This window comes from Uloborus diversus, chromosome 6 (genome assembly GCF_026930045.1).
Source record: "Uloborus diversus isolate 005 chromosome 6, Udiv.v.3.1, whole genome shotgun sequence".
NCBI lineage: Eukaryota > Metazoa > Arthropoda > Arachnida > Araneae > Uloboridae > Uloborus > Uloborus diversus.
In genome coordinates this window covers 60,236,682-60,262,509 of record NC_072736.1, presented here as the reverse complement: position 1 = coordinate 60,262,509, position 25,828 = coordinate 60,236,682, and the positions used below count along the sequence as shown (strand labels likewise).

At 35.5% G+C, this 25,828-nt stretch overlaps 1 protein-coding gene across 1 annotated transcript; it reads right to left on the bottom strand.

The window, feature by feature from the left end:
* Positions 1-129: 129 nt before the first annotated feature.
* Positions 130-25,349, bottom strand: LOC129223898 (malectin-A-like). Its single transcript, XM_054858273.1, has 5 exons — positions 24,900-25,349; positions 12,200-12,379; positions 12,009-12,066; positions 4,525-4,757; positions 130-506 (listed from the first exon to the last, which is right to left on the bottom strand). Exons 1-4 carry the CDS (start codon positions 25,248-25,250, stop codon positions 4,537-4,539), a joined length of 810 nt encoding a protein of 269 aa, XP_054714248.1. The 5' UTR covers positions 25,251-25,349; the 3' UTR covers positions 130-506; positions 4,525-4,536.
* Between the last annotated feature and the right edge of the window lie 479 nt (positions 25,350-25,828).

The window sequence follows — 25,828 nt, the reverse complement described above, 5'->3', positions numbered from 1 at the left end:
AAATATTAGCATTCGAGTTAGAATTAAAGTCTTGCAGATCATAAACAATTATTGAAATAAGCCAGAGGATGGGGTGAGCTCAGAAAGTATAATGAAAGTATATGTAAATTGATTCTTCATTACAACTGCTATGATAAAAATTTGATTTATTGAACCTTTTAATTCATCTTAAAAAATATTCAATAATACTGAGTTTTAAAAAATGACAATTTGCCTGCCCCATCACAAATTGTTGCTTACTGTTCACATAAATACAGTATTTAATGTTCACAGACACAAAATAACAAAAACAAAAAGACATTTATCAAAAACATAAAGATGATATAAGGGAATGTCAACAGGTTTGCATCACCGGAACACACAAGTTGAAAAAAAAATGGCCTGAATGCTTTTGGTTTCTGAACTCATTTTTTTCCAAATACGTGACTAGATGATTCTTTAAAACACTCTAAGGCAATGACAGACAATATGAAACACTCCATACATGTCTAATGACTCATTCATATCTGAAAAGAGAAAAATATTTCCGAATTATTCTAAACATTGCAGTTGTTAAGCAGGGAATATATATATATGTGTGTGTGTATGTGTGTAGAAATATATAAAATATGCATAAATAAACATTAAATTCTAGAATTTAAAAACTTTGCTCGTAAAAACATCATCAGAACCAATATTTTTTTTTTGTCTTGTGTCCCAAAAATGAAATCAGATATGAAAAACCTGTTAATTTAACAACTTTTTTAAAAAGTGCTCAAATAGGGAACTTTAAAATACAATGACTTTCCTGTTTATACCTTGAGAAAGAGGAATCTTGTCATTTTTTAAAAGCCAGTAAAAGAATTATCTGTACATTAAAAGAAAAATCTTAACTCAATCATGCCTTGAAAATAAATTAATTTATCTACCATTGTGGTCATAGATACTGTTCTTAGGTATAGGATTGTACAGAAATATTAGCTAATAACTGCTACATAGTTGAAGGGGTTCAAGTTTAAATAACGCCCACTTGATGTCACCCTATTCTGTGGATAATCAGGAGTTTACTGGACTCGAATTAAAATTTTCATTAGCCAGAAAAAAATAAAATACTGCCTTTTAAAGCCCCATTGCTCTAAGGAAAAAAAAACTTTACTAAAACACACTAAATAGGTGATAATAGATAAGATACTGATACACTAAATAGATTTTCAAAATAGTTGCATCATGCTAAATGTAATGAATCCCGAAAATTCACAAACTTTTTATGCACTCGTTAATCCAAACTTTCACACGTACAGTGTTGCCAGATGGTCAAATCCAGATTTCCCCAATTCCCTTCCAATTTTTCCCCAAAAAGCAATGTTTTCTACCAAAATTCCCCAAATTCAAAAATTATTTTTCCATTAATATTTTCAGAAAATGAATCGACTTCTTCTAATATTTTTGTCTCTTGAAAAAAAAAATTTTCCCCCAAATAACCAAATTTTCTTATAAAATTCCCCAACTTTTTTTTTTCTTCCCATTTTCACTTTTTTTTTTTGTCTTTATTTTTCTTTATCTGTACTAATAATAGAGCTGAAAGTCTGGATATCTCTCTGTCTGTCAGGATCTCTGTGACGCGCATAGCACCTAGACCGTTCGGCCGATTTTCATGAAATTTGGCAAAGAATTAGTTTGTAGCATGGGGGTGTGCACCTTTAAGCGATTTTTCGAAAATTCCATTTGTTCTTTTTCTAGTAAAATTTTAAGAACATTTTCCCAAGCAAAATTATCATAAGATGGACGAGTAAATTACCAAGCTATCACAGCGTGGAACCGAAACGTCTGGGCAAGCCAATTGGTGAGAAATTAGTCATGCATTATTTGTAAATGTACAGGGGAACCAAAAGACCTTTTAATTTTCTACTACGGGCAAGCCATGCAGGTGCCACTAGTCATAAATACAAGCGCCTGACCGAGAGATAAGAAATAACCAAATGTTTTTTTTTCCTACTTGCATTTACTACTCTGCTTCTGTATGAACATTTAAACTATGATTTTTGTATATATTTATCCAAGAACATTCTTCATCACACTTATTTTTACCCGTTTCACGTATGCAGAACTTTAACGCGAATTCCGTAGCATTATATTCCACATAATGCGAAATGCGAATTCCATAAAGTTGAGCAAAGCTAAACCAACGTTGTGTCATACAAGCAATGTAACTACTACTTCTTGACGTGAATCTAAATACGAAAAAAATTCTTTTTTCCTTGAGTTTTTTTTTCCCCCAGGTTTTCCCCAAGGAAAAAATTTTTCCCCAAAAAATTCTCCTCAAAATCCATTTCCCCAAAATTTCCCCAGAGGACAACGGAATTGGAAAACCAAAAAAACATTAACAGCATTTAGTTTCCGATATTCCAGCTAAAATCAATTAATTTTCAATCATTAAAAAAAATCAAGATTTCCAAACAGCAGTTAACTCTCGCTTTTACAACTTGTGCTTAATGGGAGTTTTGAATTTGCTGCTAGAACTCCAAAGTCCCCATAGCATTCAACCTTGATTTTATGTAAAATTTGTACCAAAGTTACCAGGTTTGAAAAAAAAAGTGATTTTTTAAAAAAAATTAATGATGTAACTAAAATTTAGAAATCCCCCCGAGAGGGAGATATAATATGTAAGCTTCAATTTTTAAACAGAGGTTAGCTCTGCAAAAATCCCTCCCCCTGAGGAGGAGTTCCAGTTAATACCGGATTTTACTGGGTTTTTGTCCTCTCCTATCTGCCAATTTCTGATGTTGCAGAGTATAACAATAGTCATTAATTGCTGGTTAAAGATTTTTTTTTTAATGGCAACAAGAAGTTTAAGTTGATGCCGTTATTATTGTTTTTTCTGTAGAAATTCATGTTTTTTCTATATTTTGTTTTTTACTTAATATTTTTCTGTAGAAATTACGAAGAATTCGTAGCATTTCAAAAAAGGAAAAAAAAATAATAATAGTTTAAAAACTAAAAAAACATGCTTTAGTAGCAAAATGAACTAAAAAGTTAAAAATAATCTTTGGATGACAAGTATATAAAGTAATTGACCAAACACTTAATTTTACTGTAATAAAATAAAAGCGTGGGGGGCTGCCTATTTACATTTTTGCACGGATAAAAAGTGGAAGAAATTTAAGACAACTGATAACAAGCCCCTCACGCTTTCTTTCTATTACAGTAAAACTAAGTGTTTGGGTCAATTACTTTATATACTTGTCATCCAAAGATTATTTTTGACTTTTTAGTTCATTTCGCTACTACACCCTGTTTTCAAACTATTATTTTTTCAAATAAGATTTAGATACTAAATATTGCTAACATTTATAACTCTGAAATCTTTGTGCGTGTGTTCGATTTTGATAATGGAATGTATCTTAGAGTTCTACTGCATCATTTGCATCAGACATTGTGAATGCTTTCAGGTAAATTAATGTGCAAACATTGTTACACTCTGCAGCTCTGATTTGTACGTTGTGAGTAATTCTAATAAGCCACTGGCTATTTGTCCAAAGGAAAGTTGGACCCACAAACATACAAGTTAAGCTAATAAAAGCGTGTTAATTAGAATAAACTAATAACTTATCGTTAATAAATTAATTTGATTATAGAATGTTGCATTGTCATCGGGTCTGAGGTTGCATTCCAAATTGTAAAAGAATCTGATCACAAAAAGTAGGCGAAAATCGAGTTGCAAGATTATAAATTTAATTTCGGTGTAGACGGAATTGGAACGCACACCCAATGATTCCCAGAGGAGGATGTCAGCAAAGACCCGCGCCTTAGACTGCTCGGCCACGAAAGCTCGTGGTGAAATGTACTAACAGAAATAAGCCACTAGCTCTTAGTCCAAAGGAGAGTTACTCACAAACATACAAGTGAAGCTAATAAAAGAGTGTTAAAAAGAGGGTTTTAAAACCAATTTGTAATAAAAAACCAAATATTTCAGGTTCAATTGATGTAATCAGGGGTTGCCATTGATTCCCTGCCCCTTATCAAGAAGCCCCTCATAATAGGGACAGCCCTCCCCAAATAAAAGATAAATGCCCTTAAAAGCAAACCATAAAAGTTTCAATGGCACTATTTAGGCCATGAAGTTGGCAACCCCTGCCGTAATAAAGGCAATGAGATGCAAAAGGATGTAAGTGGCCTTTTTAAAGTTTTGTTTAATACAAGGTAGGGTTACATTGAAAAGTTATTCTAAATCCTGCTGTAGCCACTTACCACGACTACCAGTACCATCTCTTGCAGTAAAATAGAGGAGAGTTCCTCCTACCATTTGCAATTGTAATTTCTTAACTTTTAATTTTTGCCCTCACACCCCTTTGTTTTTAGGTGCTTCAATTCTCATTTTTACACATATATTTTCACTATATTGTAAGGATTTTAAACTTCATTTCAGACATTTGAAATATCAGGAACCATTATGAGTCCAAATTTGAAGTATCAATTTTCTAAAAAGTTTTCTTATACTTTAAAAATGATTTGATTGAGCAAATGGCCAATTTCATAGTATCCTACCTAAGTTGTCCGTCATAGCCTGCAGAGGACGAAAAGCACCGGCAGGAAGGCACCGAGGGCAATGAAGATGGGCAGCATGGTGTTGGAGTCCTCCGTGTCATATGGGTTGGGCACACGGGGTCCACTAGGGTACCTCACCGGTGAAGGTTTCTTGTCCTCGGTGGCTGTCTGAGCCTCTTCCCCCTCCTCTTCTTCCTTGTCGTCCGGCGTCAGAGAAGGGAGGGTGGGAACGTCTGAGAAAAAAAGAAATGGATGAGAGAGTCAGTCAGGGTTTCTCCTTGTGTTACATTTTCCACAAATTGTGAAAATACTATCTCAACTGCAAAAACAAAGCAAGGCGTTTTCGTTTTTTCTTTCTTTTTGTTGAAATACAATGATCCGCATAAACCCAGACTATTAAATTATCCAGGTAGTCCGAATTAATAGAAGAACCGATTAAACAAAATAGCCTCTAAATTGAGCCAAACTAATGAAAAAAAAAACCTACTGTACACTAGGGTGGGTTGATTTTGACTTTTTTTTTGAAATCGACAACGCCTGTGGCGGGAAAAGTTGTGTATTGGCATCAAATGCTCGCATAAAAATTTTTTTGGAAATCAAAATATATTTAGATCCCCCGCCAGCCCCTTAAAGTAAAAATATGTAAAAATTGACATTTTTTAATTTTTTTAAAAAAATTCTTATGTATAATATTTTTAATCGCCTGTGATGGGAAAAGTTGTGTATTGACATCTAATGCTCATATGAATTTTTTTTTTTTTTTGGTAGTCAAAATATATTTTGATCCCTCACCAGTCCCTTGAAATTTCACCAAATATGGAAAAATTGACATTTGTTATTTTTTAAATTTCTCATGTTTGTTTTTTTTAATCACCCATTGTGAAAATGATTGCCTAGTAAGATTCTTCACTCATACGTAATAATAATAATCAAGTTCCGCTCAACTGGTGAAATTTGGAATATTTTCATAATTTTTAAAATCTTGACGATGAAAGCAAAAATTTTATCCAACACTTTTTTTTTTAATTAAGCATTTTTTATACTTTATTTTTCTACAATAACACTATAGAATTCTTTAGGATTTAAACATAGGTATAAAAGATTAAAGTACCAGAAGTCCGTCGTCGCAGTTTTACAGCAGCTTTTCGCTTATTTTCCCGAAGTATTAGGGGAAAATGACTAAGAATTCACCTCGGAGTTTTTTGTAATAAAGAAGTTTTACACCTTATACCTTGCTTTGTTCTCAAATTTTGACATTAATTTTCGGGAAGCCAATATTGCACGTATAAAGCCATCATGGTGTGTTGCTCCACAAACAGATAAAGATGCTTCTGTCAAACCTAACTGCTCTTTCTACCACTTGTGTATGACATGGTAAATTCCACAACTCACTTTCAATAACGTCACCCGTTTCAACTACTTTCCCAAGTTACGCATTGGGTATATCTTTGGTGAGTGGAGGGTCTGTAAGGAAAAAATTTTGCCGATTTATCAATTCTGCATAGTCTTTTGCTTGAAAATTTAGAGGTGGAATGACAAAATCACGAACAGTTTCATTAGTAAGAGTTTGGGCCTTCAGGATTGTTCTGTAGCCTAATTTCCTTAGTGAGGATTGCGTGCCCTTGATCATGGCTATCAGCAGGTTTTCTGGATGCCCAAAAAAAACATTTTTTTTTTGTATAACAGGGTCAACAACTGATTTCAGATCATCGCTAAGATATCTTGAGTAGTGGATGACTTCCCAAAGATGCTGTGCACTGGCTGTGAAGGAAGGCTCAATTTTAATCAAAAACCAAACTTTTGCATACACTTTTCTAATGTATTCTACAATACCTATTTCCAGCGATGACTCTTTTGTACCAACATACAAACGAAGTACTCTGTTTACTGTTGTAAGCCACCTAGCATGAGATAGCTTTCCTGGTGTTTTGGTGGACAGTGATGTTGAACAATTTCTTGAACATATTGCTTGAAATATATGATACACGTATTTTTGGTCAGTGCCAAGTCCGTCTGTATCAACTGTTGACAAATCAAAAGCAATTTTTTTTGAAGTTGACAATTGGAAGCTGCTCACATGTGCCAAGAAGCTTCTCTATAGAGCCATTATATGTAAAAGGACCTGTAGTGCTTCCATCAAGATGCCGTAACAGATAGCGTAAAGGTAGCTCATTGGCGTGCAATTGACATATGAGCCACTGCAATGGCCTTTTTAAATGCAGCTCAAACAGTCTTATACACCACCTTTCACACCAGTATTGACTGCTGTTCCATCTGAGCCTACTGCAATTAAATCCACAGTAGATACTTGGGTTCTTTTTAAATAGTCTAATATGCTTGATAACACTTCATTCGCTGTACCAATTCTTCTGCTCTGAGTTTTTCGTTACGATTTCTATTTTATTCATAGATGCTTGGCTAAGTGCCAAGAACAGGCCGATTTGTCAGACTGGGGGTGGATGATTTAAATAGTTTCATTATATCACAGAAAAGAAGAAAAATAAACATTCGGAGGAATCACACCATCTGTCTCTTTGACAGTTAAAACTAAGCAGAAGGAGCGAAGAAAAAAGGCAAAACGCGCAATTTCAGATTCCCGACAGGTGTGGTATATGTAATATGATATGATAATTATTTTGTTCACAAACAAAGGGTCTTACTATTTACTATTTACACCACAGGTGATTAAAAAAAATACGTAAGAAATGAAAAAAAAAGTTTTAAAAAAAGTCAATTTTTACATATTTAGCGAAATTTATAGGGACCTGGCAGAAAGTATAAATATATTTTAATTACCAAAAAAAATTTTTTAATGAACATTCAATGTCAATACAAGACTTTTCCCACCACAGGCAATTAAAAATATTATACATAAGTTTTATTTTTTTAAAATGTCAATTTTTACATATTTGGCCAAACTTTAAGGGGCTGGCGGGAGATCTAAATGTATTTTGATTTTCAAAAAAAATTTTATGCGAGTATTTGATGCCAATACACAACTTTTCCTACCACAGGCGTTTTCGATTTTAAAAAAAAGTCAAAACCGACCCACCCTACTGTACACAGTAAAAATTTAAATTTTGAATTCATGAGGATGAAATATAAAACTGCATTAAGAGAAAAAATTACAAAAGTATATTAAAAAAATAAAAATAATGATAAATAATACATTACTGTGGTAATTCCCTCTTTTTTTTAACACAATATGTACATCTATATGGCTGTCTGGATTAAGAGAAGTCTGGTTTAAAATAGTTTGGTGTGCTTTTCCGTTTTCTCCAATTCTTGACAAAAAAAAAAAAATCACAGCTTCAAAATGTTCGGAAATTTTACCGCTTTACAAAGAAGTGTTTGCAACCAAGATTTGAAACAAATTTGAGGGCATTTAAGAATACCAGAATAGAACAACAACCTATCTGGCCACCTCCTCCTTAACCCCAGCTTACTTTCCAGGTTCATAGCAACCTTAACCATACCTTCATTTTTTGTGAGGTAGGTGAACAGTTTACAATGAGGAAAAAAAGCTCTGAATGTCCTGAAAAATATTTAGTTATATAGATATTTTTTCAATATGTTGAAATAATTTTTCTATACAATGGAAATTTGCTGGTAGTTTGACGTTCAGGAAATTTCAATATGTAAAAGTTCAATATAATTATGGAGTTTGACTGTACTACTGAAAAAAAAGTTTGGGTACCATCCCAGAACTTTTATCCCTACTTTTTTTTATATACAGTAGGCGCCGCTTAATGTGATCACGGTTAATGTTATCATTCACTTAATGTTATCAGAATCACGAAGTCCCGGAACACTTGTATGTTAACACATATTAAAAAAGTCGGATATTGTAATCAGCGCCCTTATTTATTGTTATCACTGAATGTGCTTTGAAACTGGTTTACGAATGTCAGGGAAAACGGTCATATTTTACTTCTTCTATTACTATGTGATCAAAAATTGCATAATTTAGCTCTAACTTTCTATAATTCAGATATTTCCATTCTGTTAATTTAATAATTTATAATTTTATAGTTTGTTCAGTTCAGTCACTGTGATTTTAATTTAAGGTTGTCAAAATAAATGCACCTTAATTGGTAAAAAATCATTATTTTGTGTCTCCTGGACAGTGGCGTAGCTACAGTGTTTTCCGCCCGGGGCGGTTCCTCAACTTGCCGCCCTTTGGTTGTGAAATAGCTAATATATAAAACTGTCAAAGGTATTTAAATTAAAACTAGAAACTTAATTGAAGAAAAATAAGACTTAATTAATCTCTATATTTTTCAAAAGAAAAAAAAAGTGAATCGGTATAAGGGAGAGGGCAAGGCACTTGGAGAAAATTGCTAAATTTAAGTCAAAAACTGCAATTTTAGTAAAGTTATTAGAAAGAGCGTTTTGGATTTGCTTCCGATTTTTTTCAGAATTAGTCTCTTTTAGTGTTTCTTTGTTGACGTTAGAAACACTAACGTCAACAACTGACGTTAGGGCATCAGTGGGCAACGAAAGGAAATTTTACGAAATTTTCAAATGCAGCTTAGGCTACTTAGGAGAAGTCAAGGAAATCGGGAATGGTCGGTACTCAATGCGGCATGCGTTGTAGGCATTAGGGGAGAGAGGGGTGCTGAGGTTTCTTACTGAAATGTTTTTAAAATTGAAATCAATTTTTAGGTATTTTTGGTGGTTTGGTTGAAAGGGAAGGTTCGGGCTCCTTCTTTGGAAATTTTTCGGCACCAAAGTCTCGAAAACGCAATTCTATGCTGTCTTTGGTGACGTACCTTGAGGGGTTCCCCAATGGCATAAAAATGTTGTGAAGCCAAGCGGTTCTCTCCTGAAAAATTTTCCGTTATTGACGTCCGACTTTGGGCTTTGTTTTATAATGTTAGGAGGAAAAGAGGACAGAGGGAGGTTTCCCTCTTAAAATCATTTTTAAAGCAGAAGTTCATTTTAGATTTTCTGTCAGAAGGAAGGGTTAGCGAGCTCTCCTACTCACGCAAATTTCAAAGAAAGAAAATTTTGGGCTAACTTTGGGAAAAGGTAGCCCAAAGTTAGGAAAAGGGATAGAGTTCTTCCCTAGGAAATTTTTCAAAATTGAAGTTTTGAAAACGCGGTTTTGATTTTTGGAGGCGTTAGGTGGGAGGGGAAAGTAGATTAAGATATCTCGCTCGGAAAATTTCCAAAATTAAAATCCTAAAAACGTATTTTAGGCTGTATTTGATCACGTTAGGGGATCAAAGACACTCAGGGTTCAAATGCTGTTTTCACAAATTGATATTGAAGTATCAAAGCTTTAAAAACTTAATTTTAGGCTAGATGTTGAGACTTTAGAAATGAGAGTGGGAGTTTTCTCCAGGAATTTTTTCAGAATTAAAGGCCTAAATATATACTTTTTGGCTGCTACGTTAGAGGAAACAGCAGGGGAATGGACTCCGTCCAGAAATTTTTCAACATTGAGGTCTAAAAACGTATTTCTAAACTATTTTTGGAGATATAAGGAAAAGGGTTAAGATATTAAAGCGTTCTACAGCCTAAAAACATTTTTGTACTATTAGACTTCAGAGTGGGGGTGGGACAGGTTTCCAACCGGAATCATTTGAAACTGAATTCTTTAAAACGCATTTTGGACTATGTTTGTATAAGTCGAGGGTCCAAACCAAACGTTAAAAAATGAAATTTGCTTACTTTCCATATCCAAAATTGTCAAATAGATTATCTACTCTCAAAAGCGAGAAAACGGAAATCCCTTATACTTCGTTTGAAGAAGAGATTTTTTGTAAAGAGTGGGGAATTAAAGCAAACTCTAAAACATTTAAAGTGAGATGAGCAATAAATTGTTTAGTGTAACATTTTACACCTCCCCCTCTTTTTCTTACTATTGCAGGGTTGCCAACTGCTCCGCATTTTGCGGAGTTGCTGCGCAAAAATGGCGAAACTCCCGCAAAGAAGTTCTTTTGCTCCGCATTTCCCTGCCGAAGTTTTCTAGATTAAAGTTTGCTATTTCATCATAACAAACATGTAAATATGGGAAATTAAAGATGCTTATACTCAAAGGCTGAAACTGTGTATAAAGCTGTTTTATTAATTTAGAAATAATTTTCATACTAGTGCTTAAAATAATTATTAAAGCTCTAAAAAACTCAGATAAGTGGTTTTAGTTAATTTTATTGATTTTTATACAAAATTCCGAACTGCTCCGCAAAATTTTGAATTGCTCCTCAAAATCAGCACAGATGCTCCTCAAATTGTTTCTCCAAGATTGGCAACCCTGCTATTGTCATCATTTTTCTGAAGTAAATAAAAAAAAAGTTTTCGTTTTACGAGTAGGCTTTCAAGAAACTTTCTTAAAATCCTGTTTTAGCTTTTTCTTATAACAAAAATTGGAAAAGTTCATTGTTTTCGTCTTCCTAAAGTTAACCTTAACAACAGTCTAAGTAACAGTTTTTTTAAAAAATACCATGCATTTTTCATAATGCACTCAAAGAGACAAAACAACTTTTCTGAGTTAGAATAGAATATTTAAATATTCCTTTAGTTTTCTTCCAATAAAATGACACCACAAACGAAGAAAAGTGTGGCTCAAGTCAGGTAGAGAATTTCTTATTATTATCATGCTGTCGTTCATAAATTTGAGTGTTTAAACACGCATATTTTTCTGGGAAAGTTTGGTTTGAAATGACTTGAGCCACACTTTTCTTCGTTTGTGGTGTCACTTTCTTGAAATTATTGAAAACTACAGGAACACTTATTCCCCAGAAAAGTTATTTTGAGTGTTTTAAGATTCTTTTTGCCTGCAGTAACAGATTAAAGCCATAATTTTCTTATCTGGAAAATACATTTATTTTTTTCCATATCAAAAGAGTCAATTTACCGCCCCTAGAAAAGTGCTGCCAGGGGCGGACCGCCCCCCCGCCCCCCCCCCCCCTTAGCTACGCCACTGCTCCTGGATTCTTTTCGGTTATTGTTATCAAATTGTATTTGTCCCAAAGTGATCACATTAAGCGGCACTGTGGAAAAACTTTTATGTTTTTTAAAATGGCAACAGTATTAGCCAAGCAGTTAAGTGTATATATACCCAGTGAATTCATTTTCAAGTGCTTCTGTTAGTTCTGTTATGATTTTAATTTATGTTCGTTCATTTAGTTCATAATTTTTCTTCAATAAAATGTTTTAAGTTAATTGGTTTCATGTATCTGTTATAACCGCGTGGCAGAAGAGAGTTAAAAGTTGTTGCGCGATAGCGCCTACTGTAGTCATTATGAATTTGTTTTGCAAATACATAGTACATGTGTTTATCAGGGCTGTTTCACAATATTGTTCCAAAAAGTGCAACTATACTAAGAAATGAAAGTTGGCGATAAGAAACTTTGCTGTATAAGAAAATATTTATTAGAATATACAATAAACATGAAAGCTAACAAAAATTTCTTTGAATATTAAATGTTTTGGAGTATCTTAAGAAAGAAAAGAAACAGTAAACAAAATAGAATTACCTGTCAGAGTTCCTCGTATTACGTAAATTGCATTTATTTTGGGATTATCCCGGTAACCCTGTGAAGAAAAAAGTAATTTTTGAAGAGAAACAATAAACAAGGTAACAAAGTAGCACAAAATTTAAATACTGAAAAATATGAAAATAACTTTGCAATAATTCCAGATGAAGTTCAACAGCATATATACTCACCTTAATAAACTCAACCCTTATCTTCCCATCATGCTCAGATTCTTCCTCATTCACCACAAGCTTGTTGCCCGTGACAGCGAAAGGGATGTATTCATCATGAGCAACACCCTTGCCCACTTTTGCAAAGATGTCCAAGTCCGAAACAACTGTATGCACTCCATTTAGTGTGACGTCAAAGACCTAAAAATACGATTTGCTTTTATGAAAACTCTTGCCTTATAAGAAGTATAAGTTTGTCCATAAATGTTTGATCTTGTCTGGATCATTGCTTGTGAATTAATTTTTTAAAGATGAAATGACGATCAAATTAACAGAAAAAAACAGAACTATAGGTACAGGATGAGTTCAGCATGGAATCAACATTCATTAGGAAAAGGATTTTAGCTTTTTAACACGTTAACTGCAACGGCAATCTTCAGAAATCTGACCGAAAATGACAATTTTATTTAATCACATATATTATTAGAAACTCTAATTCTAGTGCTTAGTTATTATCAAAAAGCATAAAAAATGGAACCATCTTCCGAAAAAAAAAGTGTCCCACAAAGTCAAAGCCATGTTGTATATATACCCAAGCAAAGAAACGGCGAGAAACGCATTATTTCTGTCCAGCCTGTAAAGAGAAGCCATCCCTTTGCGTGGAAGATTGTTTAAAGAAGTTCAACAAACAATAAAACATCTTAATCGTAGCTACACAAAAATGGCAAGTAAACAAGTACGAGATAACTGGTAGCTAACGTCCTTGATAAGAACACAATCTATACAAGTTATCTCATAGATGGCAGTCAACATATTAGAAGAATAATTTTAATGTTAATAAATATTGTGAAGTGTTTCTAAAGTGATTCTCTGACAATATTTTTAAGTAATTAAGAGCAATTTCCTCCTCAAAAAAGTCTTTGGACTGCTCAGAGTTCATTTTCAGTAACTGGATGGAATTGTCCGTTAAGTATACTATTGTCCTGTACTTTTTGCTTTATTTTTGTAACCGAGAGCTTTGTAAGGAGATCAATGTAGGTCCAAGAAAATTCCTAAACTGAATGTTATATGACCATGTTTCTAATTTTTGCCGCCCAAGCTTAATTTTTCACGAAAGAAATGCAGGAGCCCTATAGTACGACAGAATATATTTAAATGCTAAAATAGCATGAATTTTGTCTCAAATATTGAAGTTCACATCAAATGGAAAGGAAGAGCAAGAGCTACGCTTTCACAAGCTCCTATACAAATTAAGCCTTGATTACAATTCATTAGGATTTGATGAAATTATGAACAAGGATGCTCAAATTCAATAATATAGGGTACATTCTAATTCAAATTAAATTAACATTTTTTTTCTTGTCTTTAAAGTATTAATTCTAAAAATAATTCTTAAATCTCTTGTAAGAACTTATCAATAAAGAATTTCATGAAAGAATGCAACTTTTTACTCCCAGTGACCTTACCAAAATTATTGGAGTTGTCCTTCCTATTTTCAAGATCAGAATTGCTATTTTAAACATAAATATGCCCGTCAGACTTTTTTTGCTATTCCTATGTACTACATTGTTACTGTTGCTAATTTACATTAGGTGCAGCGAACCTACAGGGGTTAGCAGACCCTCCCCCAGGTTTGGGCAAGAGGACGCCGTGCCCAACTTGCCATTTTGTTGGTAAAACGGCACCCTGATTGCCATTTTGTTCATGAAATGGCACCCTGACTTAAGATTCTTACTAGGAAAAGGAAGGGAGCCAGTGCCCCCTCTCCTAGTTTCTCTACCATGTCTTTCTGGGCCATCCCACGGAAAAGGCTCATTTTGTCCCGCACGTGACGCTTCATTCATTTCATAAAAAATAATAATTTAAAAGGATGATGAACAAAATTTTGTTGCTTGAGAAATCAAAAACGCATATGTGACTTTTTAAGCAAAAACTATCTTCAAAAATTATTTCTTTTTTATGAAATACAGTCCACTCCCGCTACAACGCAATTCAACTTACGCGAAATGGCTATAACGCGAATTTTCCACGAGTAACGAATTTTACAGCTGACGCGAGCGAATTCTTCGTCCATAACACAAATTTCTTTAGAAGGAAGTAGTGAATTCGTTATTGACGTTCGTTATATCATGTTGTTAGTGCATAAAAAAAACCGCTCAGCATCTTTCTTTTTTTTTCATTCTAAACATTGAAGTTGATGAAATATAATGGCACCTTAGTGAGCTGTTTCATCTAAAGTTTATGAAGATGGGGAGAAAAAATAAAGTTTCTGAAAATAAAAAGATTAAGATTCTCGATATGCTTGGACAACTACCAAACGTTGACGGTAGCAACGCTATAAGTTTGAGTGAATCTTCTATACGTACAGTTAAAAGTCGAAACAAAATGATATCCGTATAAGTTCAGAACTTAGTTTCAACGTTAAAGCTTGCCGAGTCTGAGTAAAGTACATGAAAATGGAAGCTGCTCTCTTGCATTGTGGATTTAACAGATTGGGAAGAGGGGCTTGTTGCCATAAATGGAAACATTATAAAAGAAAAGGTGAAGCAACGTTATTTTAAAATGTATTTAATAAAAAATAACGATCTGATTATGCAGCATAAATCTTCATCATCTTTATTTTTTAACTCATATATACTATTACTGTATCTACTGTACAATACTATTACAGTGCAGCATTTAATTATTACTACATACTGTACGTACCGTGTTGTTTTATTTTATCAATCATTCTTTTTGTGTATTTTAACTATTTTATGTTGAATAAAACAGCTTTTTTACTTTTTAAATACAGTAAAATTTGAGTTTTTCATGTAAGAAACTGTAATGTATAGTTATGGAATGCTTTAAAGCAGTTTGAGGGGTGCTTACAAATGTCTAAAAAATTTGGTACGTTTCTAAAAAATGTTTATGCATACATTTTTCCACAACGCAAAATTTCGACTTACGCGAGGAGTCTTGGAACGCATCCCTAGCGTAAGTCGGGACTCGACTGTATAGAAATTGTCACGTGCGGGACAAAATGACTATTTTCAATGGAATGGGCATATACATTTTTTTTTCAACGGTTCAAATTATTTCTAAACTAATGAGATATGTTTCCTTTAAGTTGGAACCATAGCTTTCAAAATCTACAATTTGTATCGTCATTGCTGTATTAATAGAGCAAAAATATGAGCTTATTCATAAGCAAGTTACGAGAGGTTGACTTTGGATATCCCGCATGTAAATAAACTTTATTTTACAGGGATAAAAACAGCCTGAAGTCAAAAAAGAGGCAAAATTGCAAGACTTAAAATTTGAATATACATTATTTGAATTTTACATTATGCAAAATTATATTGATACTATACTGTCTTTTAAATATTAATGGATAAATGTTTTGTTCTTTTTTACTAGTAGAAATGCTAACAAATGAATAAATAAAATAGGCTTGCAATTATTTTATCTATTCCATTTACCACTTTCAATTTCCCATAGCCCACAAATCAGGTGAAATTAAAACTTTATTAATGTGGAATCTAAAACTAAAAGACTTCCATATAAATAAACACTTAATACAAGCTGAATCAATGAACACAATAATTACAAAATGACATTATCAGCGTGGCTAACCTTGGAGGAACAATTTGAGGAGCATTTTGAAATTTTGTGAAGCAGCTGGGTATATTCTATAAAAATCATTAAAAAACTAAACCCAATCTAAAACTTTTTGAGCTTTGATGATCATTTTAAGCACTAACATAAAAACGATTATTTTTAAATTGATAAAAAAATTTAAACACTATGTCATGATTTGAAAATATAAGCATGTTTAATTTCCTATATTTACATGTATGTCATAATAAAATACCACAGTATAATTAAGATAAATTTGAATTTATTAAGATCTTCAAGAGCTATATCTTAGATAAGCCTCATAAGAATTAAAACTAGATTTGAAGAATCATGTTGGCTTAAATTAACTCGGATGGAATAGGATAAACATTTTTGAATGGGCATGGCAGTCCCCCCCCCCCTTCATAGAAAAATTAAATAAAGTATAAGAACGGTTGAAAATATTGTTCTACAAAAAGGTACTAATGTCTAAGCAGTAGAATGGCATAGCAGATAAAAATGAGAGAATGTTACAGAAGCGGACACAATCGGATTTCAAAAGCTACAGCGCTAATGATTGCACCCACCCTTACTTTCAAGCATTTCCCCCTCCACTCCTATTTTATCCTCTTCACCAGCAGCAAAAAGTTCCTTACTTCTTTCTACTCAAGAAAGAACATGTGCCTCAGTAAGAATCCTGATGGGAAGGTCGGGCCAGTAGGGAGGTAGGGGGGGGGGGGGGATTTGAGCGATCCCTAGAAAGTGGCTGAGAAATGGAAGTGGCAAAACAATGAGCGTACAAGTCTTCAGTCATACAATAAAGGTTGAAAATAATATTCTACAAAAAGTTATAAAGGTTTAAGTGATAGGATGGCATAGTAGGCAAAAATGAACGAGTTATAGAAACGGATGCAATCGGATTTTGAAATGCATAAAACAATGACGCTTTGTACGACATTCTCAACCCTTTTTCCCTCCCCACCCACGAAACGAAGTTCCTTTCTTCTTTCTACCTTAGAAGGAACATGTGAGTGAGCAAAAATCCTGACGGGGGGAAGAACGCGATGTAATCGCGATCGATTGCTTGAAATTGCTTGGAGGCCAGGACATGAAAAAAATACAAAATGTGGAAAATCGTGGATCCACAGAAGATTTTCATCCCTGATTTTAAATAACAAAATTATTGAATAAAAATATAATTGTGTCTGTAGTATCTCTTTGTATCAAATGTAAAGATTAAAAAAATTGCTTACCCCTGTTTCATCAAAATATTAAGAGACATGACGAAATGTTAATGAAATTTAAGGGTATTTTATTCTTGCATGTGACGGTGGGATGGCCCATCTTCTAAGTGATAATAATGAATATTGGCCCTTCCCCCTCTCCTCCCAACCTGGATTGCCACTGAGCTGACTATGAGAAAAGCATGCTTCCATTATCCGTTAACACAAGGGATAAAAAGTGACCTGGACAGTGTAGAGACTAAACAATGTTCTTCCAAGGGCCTTTCACTTTAGGAGCACAACTGATAAGCCACTGCTGAACTCCCAGAAACACTTCCTGACTCTTTGCCTCAGGGTTTGCATTACCTCTAATTCTAATTCAAAAATGAGGGGCTGCGTACACTAGTTTCCAGCGAAGACTACTGGTTCTCATCCTTCCTCCTTATTGATTCACAACAAGGGAAGTGGTTCTTTGTCCAATTGACATGTGTTTTAAGCAGAGCTGCCAACTGCTATGAAAAAATCGTAGTTTCCACGAATTACAGCTTCAAACTATGATACTACGAAAGTGGGTTCAAAAATTACGACTTTCTGTTTTTTAATAGCAAAAAAAAAAAAAAAAAAACCAATAAAATAAAATTAAAGTAACTAAATAAAACAATCTGCATGAAAACTAAACTGGTAGTTCAGAAAACCGAACTTCTACACGTGTGCTGACGGTCTCTGCGCAACCAGCATCCCTCTTCAAAAGTTGCATGGTGTAACGATGGATCAGTTTTTAGAACGTGATGCTGATCCAGTATTTGAATCTTCGTCAAAAAAGCGGGAAAACTCCGTAAAGTATAATATGTTTTATTCTGTATTATTATTCTCTGTATCATATTTGAAATTTGTTAAGTATCATTGTTTTTGTTGTTTATACTGTTCACAATTCGTCACTGTTTTAATCTGCGGCAGTGCGTCTTCCCCCCCATTCAACTGCAAAATGCTGCCACGATTTTGGTTTTTGAAAAGTTGGCAGCTCTGGTTTTAAGATAATTCTTACTCTTCTCTTCCAGCCAGATAAACGTTAAATTAGTCCTGCATTTTAAAATCTTTCATTCAGTTTTTAATAGTACTTTTATATTTTGAATAAGAATTAAGCAGGTGCAGTGGAGCCCCACAAATCCACCGACCTGAAATCCGCCAACGTCCAAAATCTGTGTCGTTTTTTTTCCCCTTTGTTTTAAGCTTTGAATTTATATTTATTTTGATTTTATTTCAGTCTATAACAATCTAAATCGCGATTATTTACTGAAACAATTGTTTTTGCGGATTATTCGTGGATAATACGTACTGTTTTATTATTATGCATTATACGCACACCAAGTATTTTTTAGTCCGAAAAATACGTTTGTATTTTTGCTCAATATGCTTCATATTGTGTACTGCTGAAAAAATAATAAGAAGTATTGAAAACCGAAAGCAGATGCTACAAGATTGCTGCAGATTTACAGGAAAATGCTAATATTTCGCGTGACACGTGGCACCAAAGAAACACAAAAATACAAAGAATTCAGCATGTAAAAGCCAAATGTACATGATTTTGGACAATTCAATTAAAAACAAATGACTTAAATATTGAAAATAAATACCAAGTGCTTTCAATCTGGCAACTGTTTATTGGTTGTTGTTTCCTTATTACGGTGGTCAGTCTCAGAGCAATTATTATTTTTGGATTTTAAAGTTTAAGTTACAGCTAGTAACAGCAGAAAGAATTAGTTATCAAGTTTTTAAAAAATGATTATAAACTATTGAATTATCCTAGGAAGTAATTCATGAATGTTTCGAAGTTTTTATTCTTGCGATAGAAAGACATTTGAATCCAGGAATAACAGTATATATCCTATGACTATATCCACTAATGCTTTGAAGCGATAACATGCCTTTTAGGTTCGAAAAAATGCCCATTTTTAAAAAACAGCACCCTGCCCTTTTTAAATCCTAGTTAGTTTAAATCTGAGTTAGGAACTGAAACCTTAATTTTTCGGATTAAGGAATTGCTCAGTGACTTATGAAACAGAGCTTTATTTAAGGATAAAAAAAGGGCATGCACATACAAAAGGAGGCATTAGATATGATAAAAGAAAAAAAAAGATGTATTTGAAAATATTTCGATATTTTCCATAAATCAGCAGAACTGTCTGACAGAATTTACTGAAAAAGAAAATATTTCGAACTAGCATTACCCACACGGCTTTGCTCGTAGTTGAAAATGAAAAGGTCATTTCGTTTGCCTGCAGGCTCGGATTTAGTCCGGGAGCAAATGGTTTCCCGTGCGATTTTTGTGATACAATTATAGCAGTTAGTTTTTCTGAAAGGTATTTGCATGAGGAAAACGAATTCAGATGTTGCCACCCCCCAAAATGGTGCAGGGGGGCTGGGGAGCAGCTATAACTGCCGTGGGGGACAAGTGATTTTCCGTTCAATTTTTGTGATACAATTGTGTGACTTATCTTTTCTGAAAGGTATTGGTACGAGAAAACCAAATTTCGACAATGCCAACCCCGAAAATGGTTCAGGGGGGCAGGGGGCGGCTATAACTACATTTGGGGGGGGCAAGCTGTTTCCCGTTCAATTTTTGTGATACAATTATGGGAGTTAGTTTTTCTGAAAGGTATTGACACGAGGAAACCGAATTTGGATGATGCTACCCCCGTAAATGCTGCAGGGGGGCGGAGGGGGGAAGGGATTATAACTGCATTTGGGGGGCAAGCTGTTTCCCGTTCAAATTTTATGATATAATTATGCGAGTTAGTTCTCCTGAAACATATTGGCACGAGGAAACCGAATTTAGATGCTGCTAACTCCGAAATTGGTGCTGGGGGGCAGGGGGGCGGTTATAACTGCGTTGGGGGCATGTAATTTTTCGTTTAATTTTTGTGATACAATTATGGGAGTTAGTTTTTCTGAAAGGTATTTGCATGAGGAAAACGAATTCAGATGTTGCCACCCCCCAAAATGGTGCAGGGGGCTGGGGGGCTTCTATAACTGCCGTGGGGGGCAAGTGATTTCCCGTTCAATTTTTGTGATACAATTCTGTGACTTAGCTTTTCTGAAAAGTATTGGTACGAGAAAACCAAATTTCGATAATGCCAACCCCGAAAATGGTTCAGGGGGGCAGGGGGGCGGCTATAACTACATTTGGGGGGGCAAGCTGTTTCCCGTTCAATTTTTGTGATACAATTATGGGAGTTAGTTTTTCTGAAAGGTATTGACACGAGGAAACTGAATTTGGATGATGCTACCCCCGTAAATGCTGCAGGGGGGCGGAGGGGGGAAGGGATTATAACTGCATTTGGGGGGCAAGCTGTTTCCCGTTCAAATTTTATGATATAATTATGCGAGTTAGTTCTCCTGAAACGTATTGGCACGAGGAAACCGAATTTAGATGCTGCTAACTCCGAAATTGGTGCTGGGGGGCAGGGGGGGCGGTTATAACTGCGTTGGGGGCATGTAATTTTTCGTTTAATTTTTGTGATACAATTATGGGAGTTAGTTTTTCTGAAAGGTATTGTCACGAGGAAAACAAATTTGGATGTTGTCAACCCCGAAAATGGGGCAGGGGGGCGGGGGGCGGTTATAAATGTGCAGGGGGGCAAGAGGTATGTTCAATTTTTGTGATGCAATCATGGGAGTTGGTTCTGCTGAAAGGTATTGGCACGAGGAAAACGAATTTGGATGTTGCTATCCCCTAAAATGCTGATGGGGGGCAGGGGGGTATGACTGCAAACATAACACACTTATATATTCAAAATTTCTCGGTTTACAACAAGTTTTCAAAGTTTAATATGCTTAAATCCACTAATAACAACATTAAATGCAAAAAACTCCGAATTAAATTGCTGACACGTGTTTCGAAGCTATTAAGAGCTCCTTTTTCATTGTAAAAGATGTGAGTTTATGAATGAAAATTCATCCGACTAAAGACGATCTTTCCATTGATAATGGGTTCCTGGTAACAAAGTTTATCATTTCAGTAAAAAATGTTAGGAGGAAGGGGGGGTCCCCCCCCCCCCCCCAAATTTTTTGTACAGGTGTTTCTTTCGGTTTCAAAATATAAAGAGTATTTTTGAACAAAACAAAACATTTATTGAAACCGTGACTTTCATAACCGTGACTTCATAATAGATTTACGGAGATAATTAGCAGCATCATACAAACTCCTCATGGTCATGTTTAAATCTTCATCATCATTCTGGGATATCATGTTATTGTCTCGTGCATGCTTCATACTAACAATTTCTGCTTGATTTCTTTTCTGCGGACGGTGAAATTCAATATCTGCAACAGATTTCTGTAGCAATTCTTTTGTTTCTTTCCTTGTAATGGATGGATAAGGGACGTTATTCATAGCACGAATGTTTTCATACGTGGTTTGTACATCAGCCATACTCAATGTACCTGTTTTTAAACATTCTTGAATCATACAAGTAAATTCAATCTCTGACGCACTCTCAGGGGCTCTAGAAGTGTTGGGTGCACTGGCATTAGGACATCGTAGTACATTTGTCACATTCTTCGCAAAACATTGTAAATGGTATTGAATGTCGATAGCGTGACCATCTTCAGGGTTTATTGCTGTATTAAGTTTTATCTGGAGGGCTTCATTTCCACTTTTAGCAATAGCATCACTCAGACTTTTTTGAGCATGATCAACCGACAGTTTTCTGAGGGACTTTGCACGTGTCTGACCTTTGTCACAGAAAAAGCATTTCTCTTTATTGAATGGAATGCAATGTGAACGTGTCAGTCTCGATGTGCTACTATTTGTAACAGGTGATGTAAGCTGAGCTTGACTTTCATATCGCTTTTTTATGCGTTCAAAATGTCCCTTATGAGTGACATCTTGGTAACAACTTCGATGCCATGATGCCTTGTTGTCAGCCAGTATTTTTGCAGTCATTCCACGCAAACGGATATTAGATGAAACATACTTGACGTTTTCATATTTAGCATTTTCTAGCACACTCTTTAAAACCTTTTCATGTGTGGTAGGGTTAATGATTAGTCCTTCGGTGGATTTCTCTTGACATATAATACATAATGTATAATTAATTCCTATTTTTAGCTTTGTATTTGGTTCAGTGAGATCCATCTGAAAGTGACTAATTGCTTACTAAACTAATAAACGACGTGCGTCAAACTTCTGCATACAATATTTTTATTTTAAATGAGCTAGACTAAAATAAGAATCCCTTCTCCTCTCTTTCTTAAAAATAAATGGTACAACGTTCCCTTGTTGACGAATTTCCATTTCATGTGACTCCAGAGAAAAAGTGGCCAATTAAAGTGTCCAATAAAATAGATAATACTGGTGACAGCAATAAATTTCTGTTTTAACCATTTAAAGAGATCTGCTCTTCCCTCTCTGAAACTTGTTCGTGAGAATTTTCTTTCAGAAGAATAAAAAGGTACGGTGTGCTTCATAGAGAAAAGAGATATTGTAAAAAACCAATACTATCACGATCTGATTAGGAAAATGAGACCCATCAAGTTGCTTTGTAGAATTACTAGAGACATATAGGTTGTAAAACTGGACATGCCGATTCCGTGAGAACTGGATCAGATTTTGACATTGTTGCTTTTGGAAAAACTGACCGCCAACCAAGAATTGAAGATACACTAGGCCGCAATACAAAGGGAAGGAAGAGATAAGCAAAATTAAAGGCGGCGGCAAGGAACTCATGTTAAGCTCTCGTAACAATGCCTTTGTCCTCCGCTTCTATGAGTACAAAGGGGAAAGGAGAAAAAAGACCTCCTTCGACATATGTTTGTTTCTTTAATGTACGACCACCATGGTGTTGGAAATTTCATCCAAGCGCTCCCACCACTTAGTTAAAATTTACTTTAAAAAAAAGGAGAAAAACTCAAACGAAAAAACATTATTCTTTCAGAGCTGGGGCCATCAAAGCCGTCATTTGGGGGGGGGGGCTTAACACTGCCCCCCCCCCAAATGATAGGCCTGGGTAAAGGGTACAAATTCATTTCGGAAGAGGAAATATATACAAAGAATAATAAAGTACACAAATACAATTTTGCATTTTTTTAATCAACGGGGGGGAGACCCCCCCTTCCTCCTAATATTTTTTACTGAAATGATAAACTTTGTTACCAGGAACCCATTATCGATGGAAAGATCGTCTTTAGTCGGATGAATTTTCATTCATAAACTCACATCTTTTACAATGAAAAAGGAGCTCTTAATAGCTTCGAAACACGTGTCAGCAATTTAATTCGGAGTTTTTTGCATTTAATGTTGTTATTAGTGGATTTAAGCATATTAAACTTTGAAAACTTGTTGTAAACCGAGAAATTTTGAATATATAAGTGTGTTATGTTTGGAGGCATACTCCCCCCTTGCCCCCCATCAGCATTTTAGGGGATAGCAACATCCAAATTCGTTTTCCTCGTGCCAATACCTTTCAGCAGAACCAACTCCCATGATTGCATCACAAAAATTGAACAGAATACCTCTTGCCCCCCTGCACATTTATAACCGCCCCCCCGCCCCCCTGCCCCATTTTCGGGGTTGACAACATCCAAATTTGTTTTCCTCGTGACAATACCTTTCAGAAAAACTAACTCCCATAATTGTATCACAAAAATTAAACGAAAAATTACATGCCCCCAACGCAGTTATAACCGCCCCCCCCTGCCCCCCAGCACCAATTTCGGAGTTAGCAGCATCTAAATTCGGTTTCCTCGTGCCAATACGTTTCAGGAGAACTAACTCGCATAATTATATCATAAAATTTGAACGGGAAACAGCTTGCCCCCCAAATGCAGTTATAATCCCTTCCCCCCCCCCCCGCCCCCCTGCAGCATTTACGGGGGTAGCATCATCCAAATTCGGTTTCCTCGTGTCAATACCTTTCAGAAAAACTAACTCCCATAATTGTATCACAAAAATTGAACGGGAAACAGCTTGCCCCCCCAAATGTAGTTATAGCCGCCCCCCTGCCCCCCCTGAACCATTTTCGGGGTTGGCATTATCGAAATTTGGTTTTCTCGTACCAATACCTTTCAGAAAAGCTAAGTCACACAATTGTATCACAAAAATTGAACGGGAAATCACTTGTCCCCCACGGCAGTTATAGCTGCCCCCCAGCCCCCCTGCACCATTTTGGGGGGTGGCAACATCTGAATTCGTTTTCCTCATGCAAATACCTTTCAGAAAAACTAACTGCTATAATTGTATCACAAAAATCGCACGGGAGCTAAAATTTGACCGTTTGCTCCTCGACTAATTACCCAATAGGCCAACCTAGCTAGCCTGGGCTAGGGGCGCACGTCGCAGTGGGGAAAAAAATAAACAGCTTGCTAGGGGGAAAAAAGCGTCGCGTTAGTACATGGAGAAGCAAAATTTACCTAGAAAAGATTGCAACCAGGAAGATAGGCATAAAAACAGCAATTAGAGGTGGTGGGGGGGGGGCTTGAGTCGAGGGCCTTTTCCTGTCAAAGACATATCACTTTCCTTGATTTGAACAATAATTTCTTAAGAATATAGCTCTGATCAGAGGCCGACTGAGTCCTCCAAGAGGGCGCCAACCTTGATACCCAAAAGTCGCACAGTTCAAGGACCAAAAAAAAAATGAAATTGCACACGTTCTTGGGCGAAATGAAAAAAAAAAACGAAGTCGCACAGGTACGAGGGCGCAAAAAGAAAGAAAAAAAAACAGAGTCGCACAGGTTTGGGGACTCACCGGCCCTCGGGCAATTAATTTTAAAGAAAATATGTGAGGTGACTCTTTGAAATCTAATTTCACAGAATTGAAATGACAAAACATTATATCAGTCAAAAGCATATTTCAACAAAATATGAGACATAAAAATGGCAGCGGTGCAGCATGTTAGCCAACCTTCATTCCAGGTGATGCAAAGTAAACCTCGCAGAATTTCAACACCAGTACATAATGTCCGTCTCTGTTGACCGGGATTTCGTAGCCGAAGGTGGCCATGTGATACCTTTCAGTCTGGTATAGGATCTGATCAGTCTTTGGTACACGGCTTATGATCAGCTGTTTGCCATAGTCGGACGCCGTACCGATCCGACCGTGCAAAGGGTCTCGGCGATAGTGGATACCGTGGGAGTCGACATGAGATTCCCCACCGGCGTTGATAGCGTAAATTACATCCCCAAGAGAAAAGACACCATTCGCGCAAGTGATCAACAAAAGACACAGAAAAGGACAGCAGCGAAGAAGCGCCATGCTGGATAAAGATTCAGCAATTACATTTAAAAAAACTGAGACGAATGCCCGCACATTTTAGAACAACTCACACCCCAATCACACGTAATGTTTACTCCACGCTTCAATCCATCTGAAATATGAGATACGGATACAGGCAAGGCAATGCACGAAATAAAATGTAAGGCTCCACCACTGATCTTATGAGATCAGTAATAAATACTTATTACAAGTAAAAAACTTATTAACTGAAATCATTTTCAATCATTGAATGCATTACCGTTACTTTTAACTTTTTTATACTTACTATTCATACTATTGCTCGTTTTATTGCTTACGTTCGACGAGCTCGACCGGTAGAGCCGGTTAGGTAATCACGTGACAGCTAATGGTCATGTGCTCCAATCCACCAATCAACAGCTTAAAATGGTAACCGGTGAGATGTACTACCAACTGTATTTATGTCGAGGACTGCATACTAAGTGCCTTGCCTCCATTATTTTTTTTATACCGATAGATGGCAGCACCATCACCGGATCGAACAGTTAATGAGAATTTAAAACTAGACCAGGAGCTAATAGCTACCTGGTGCTAGCACC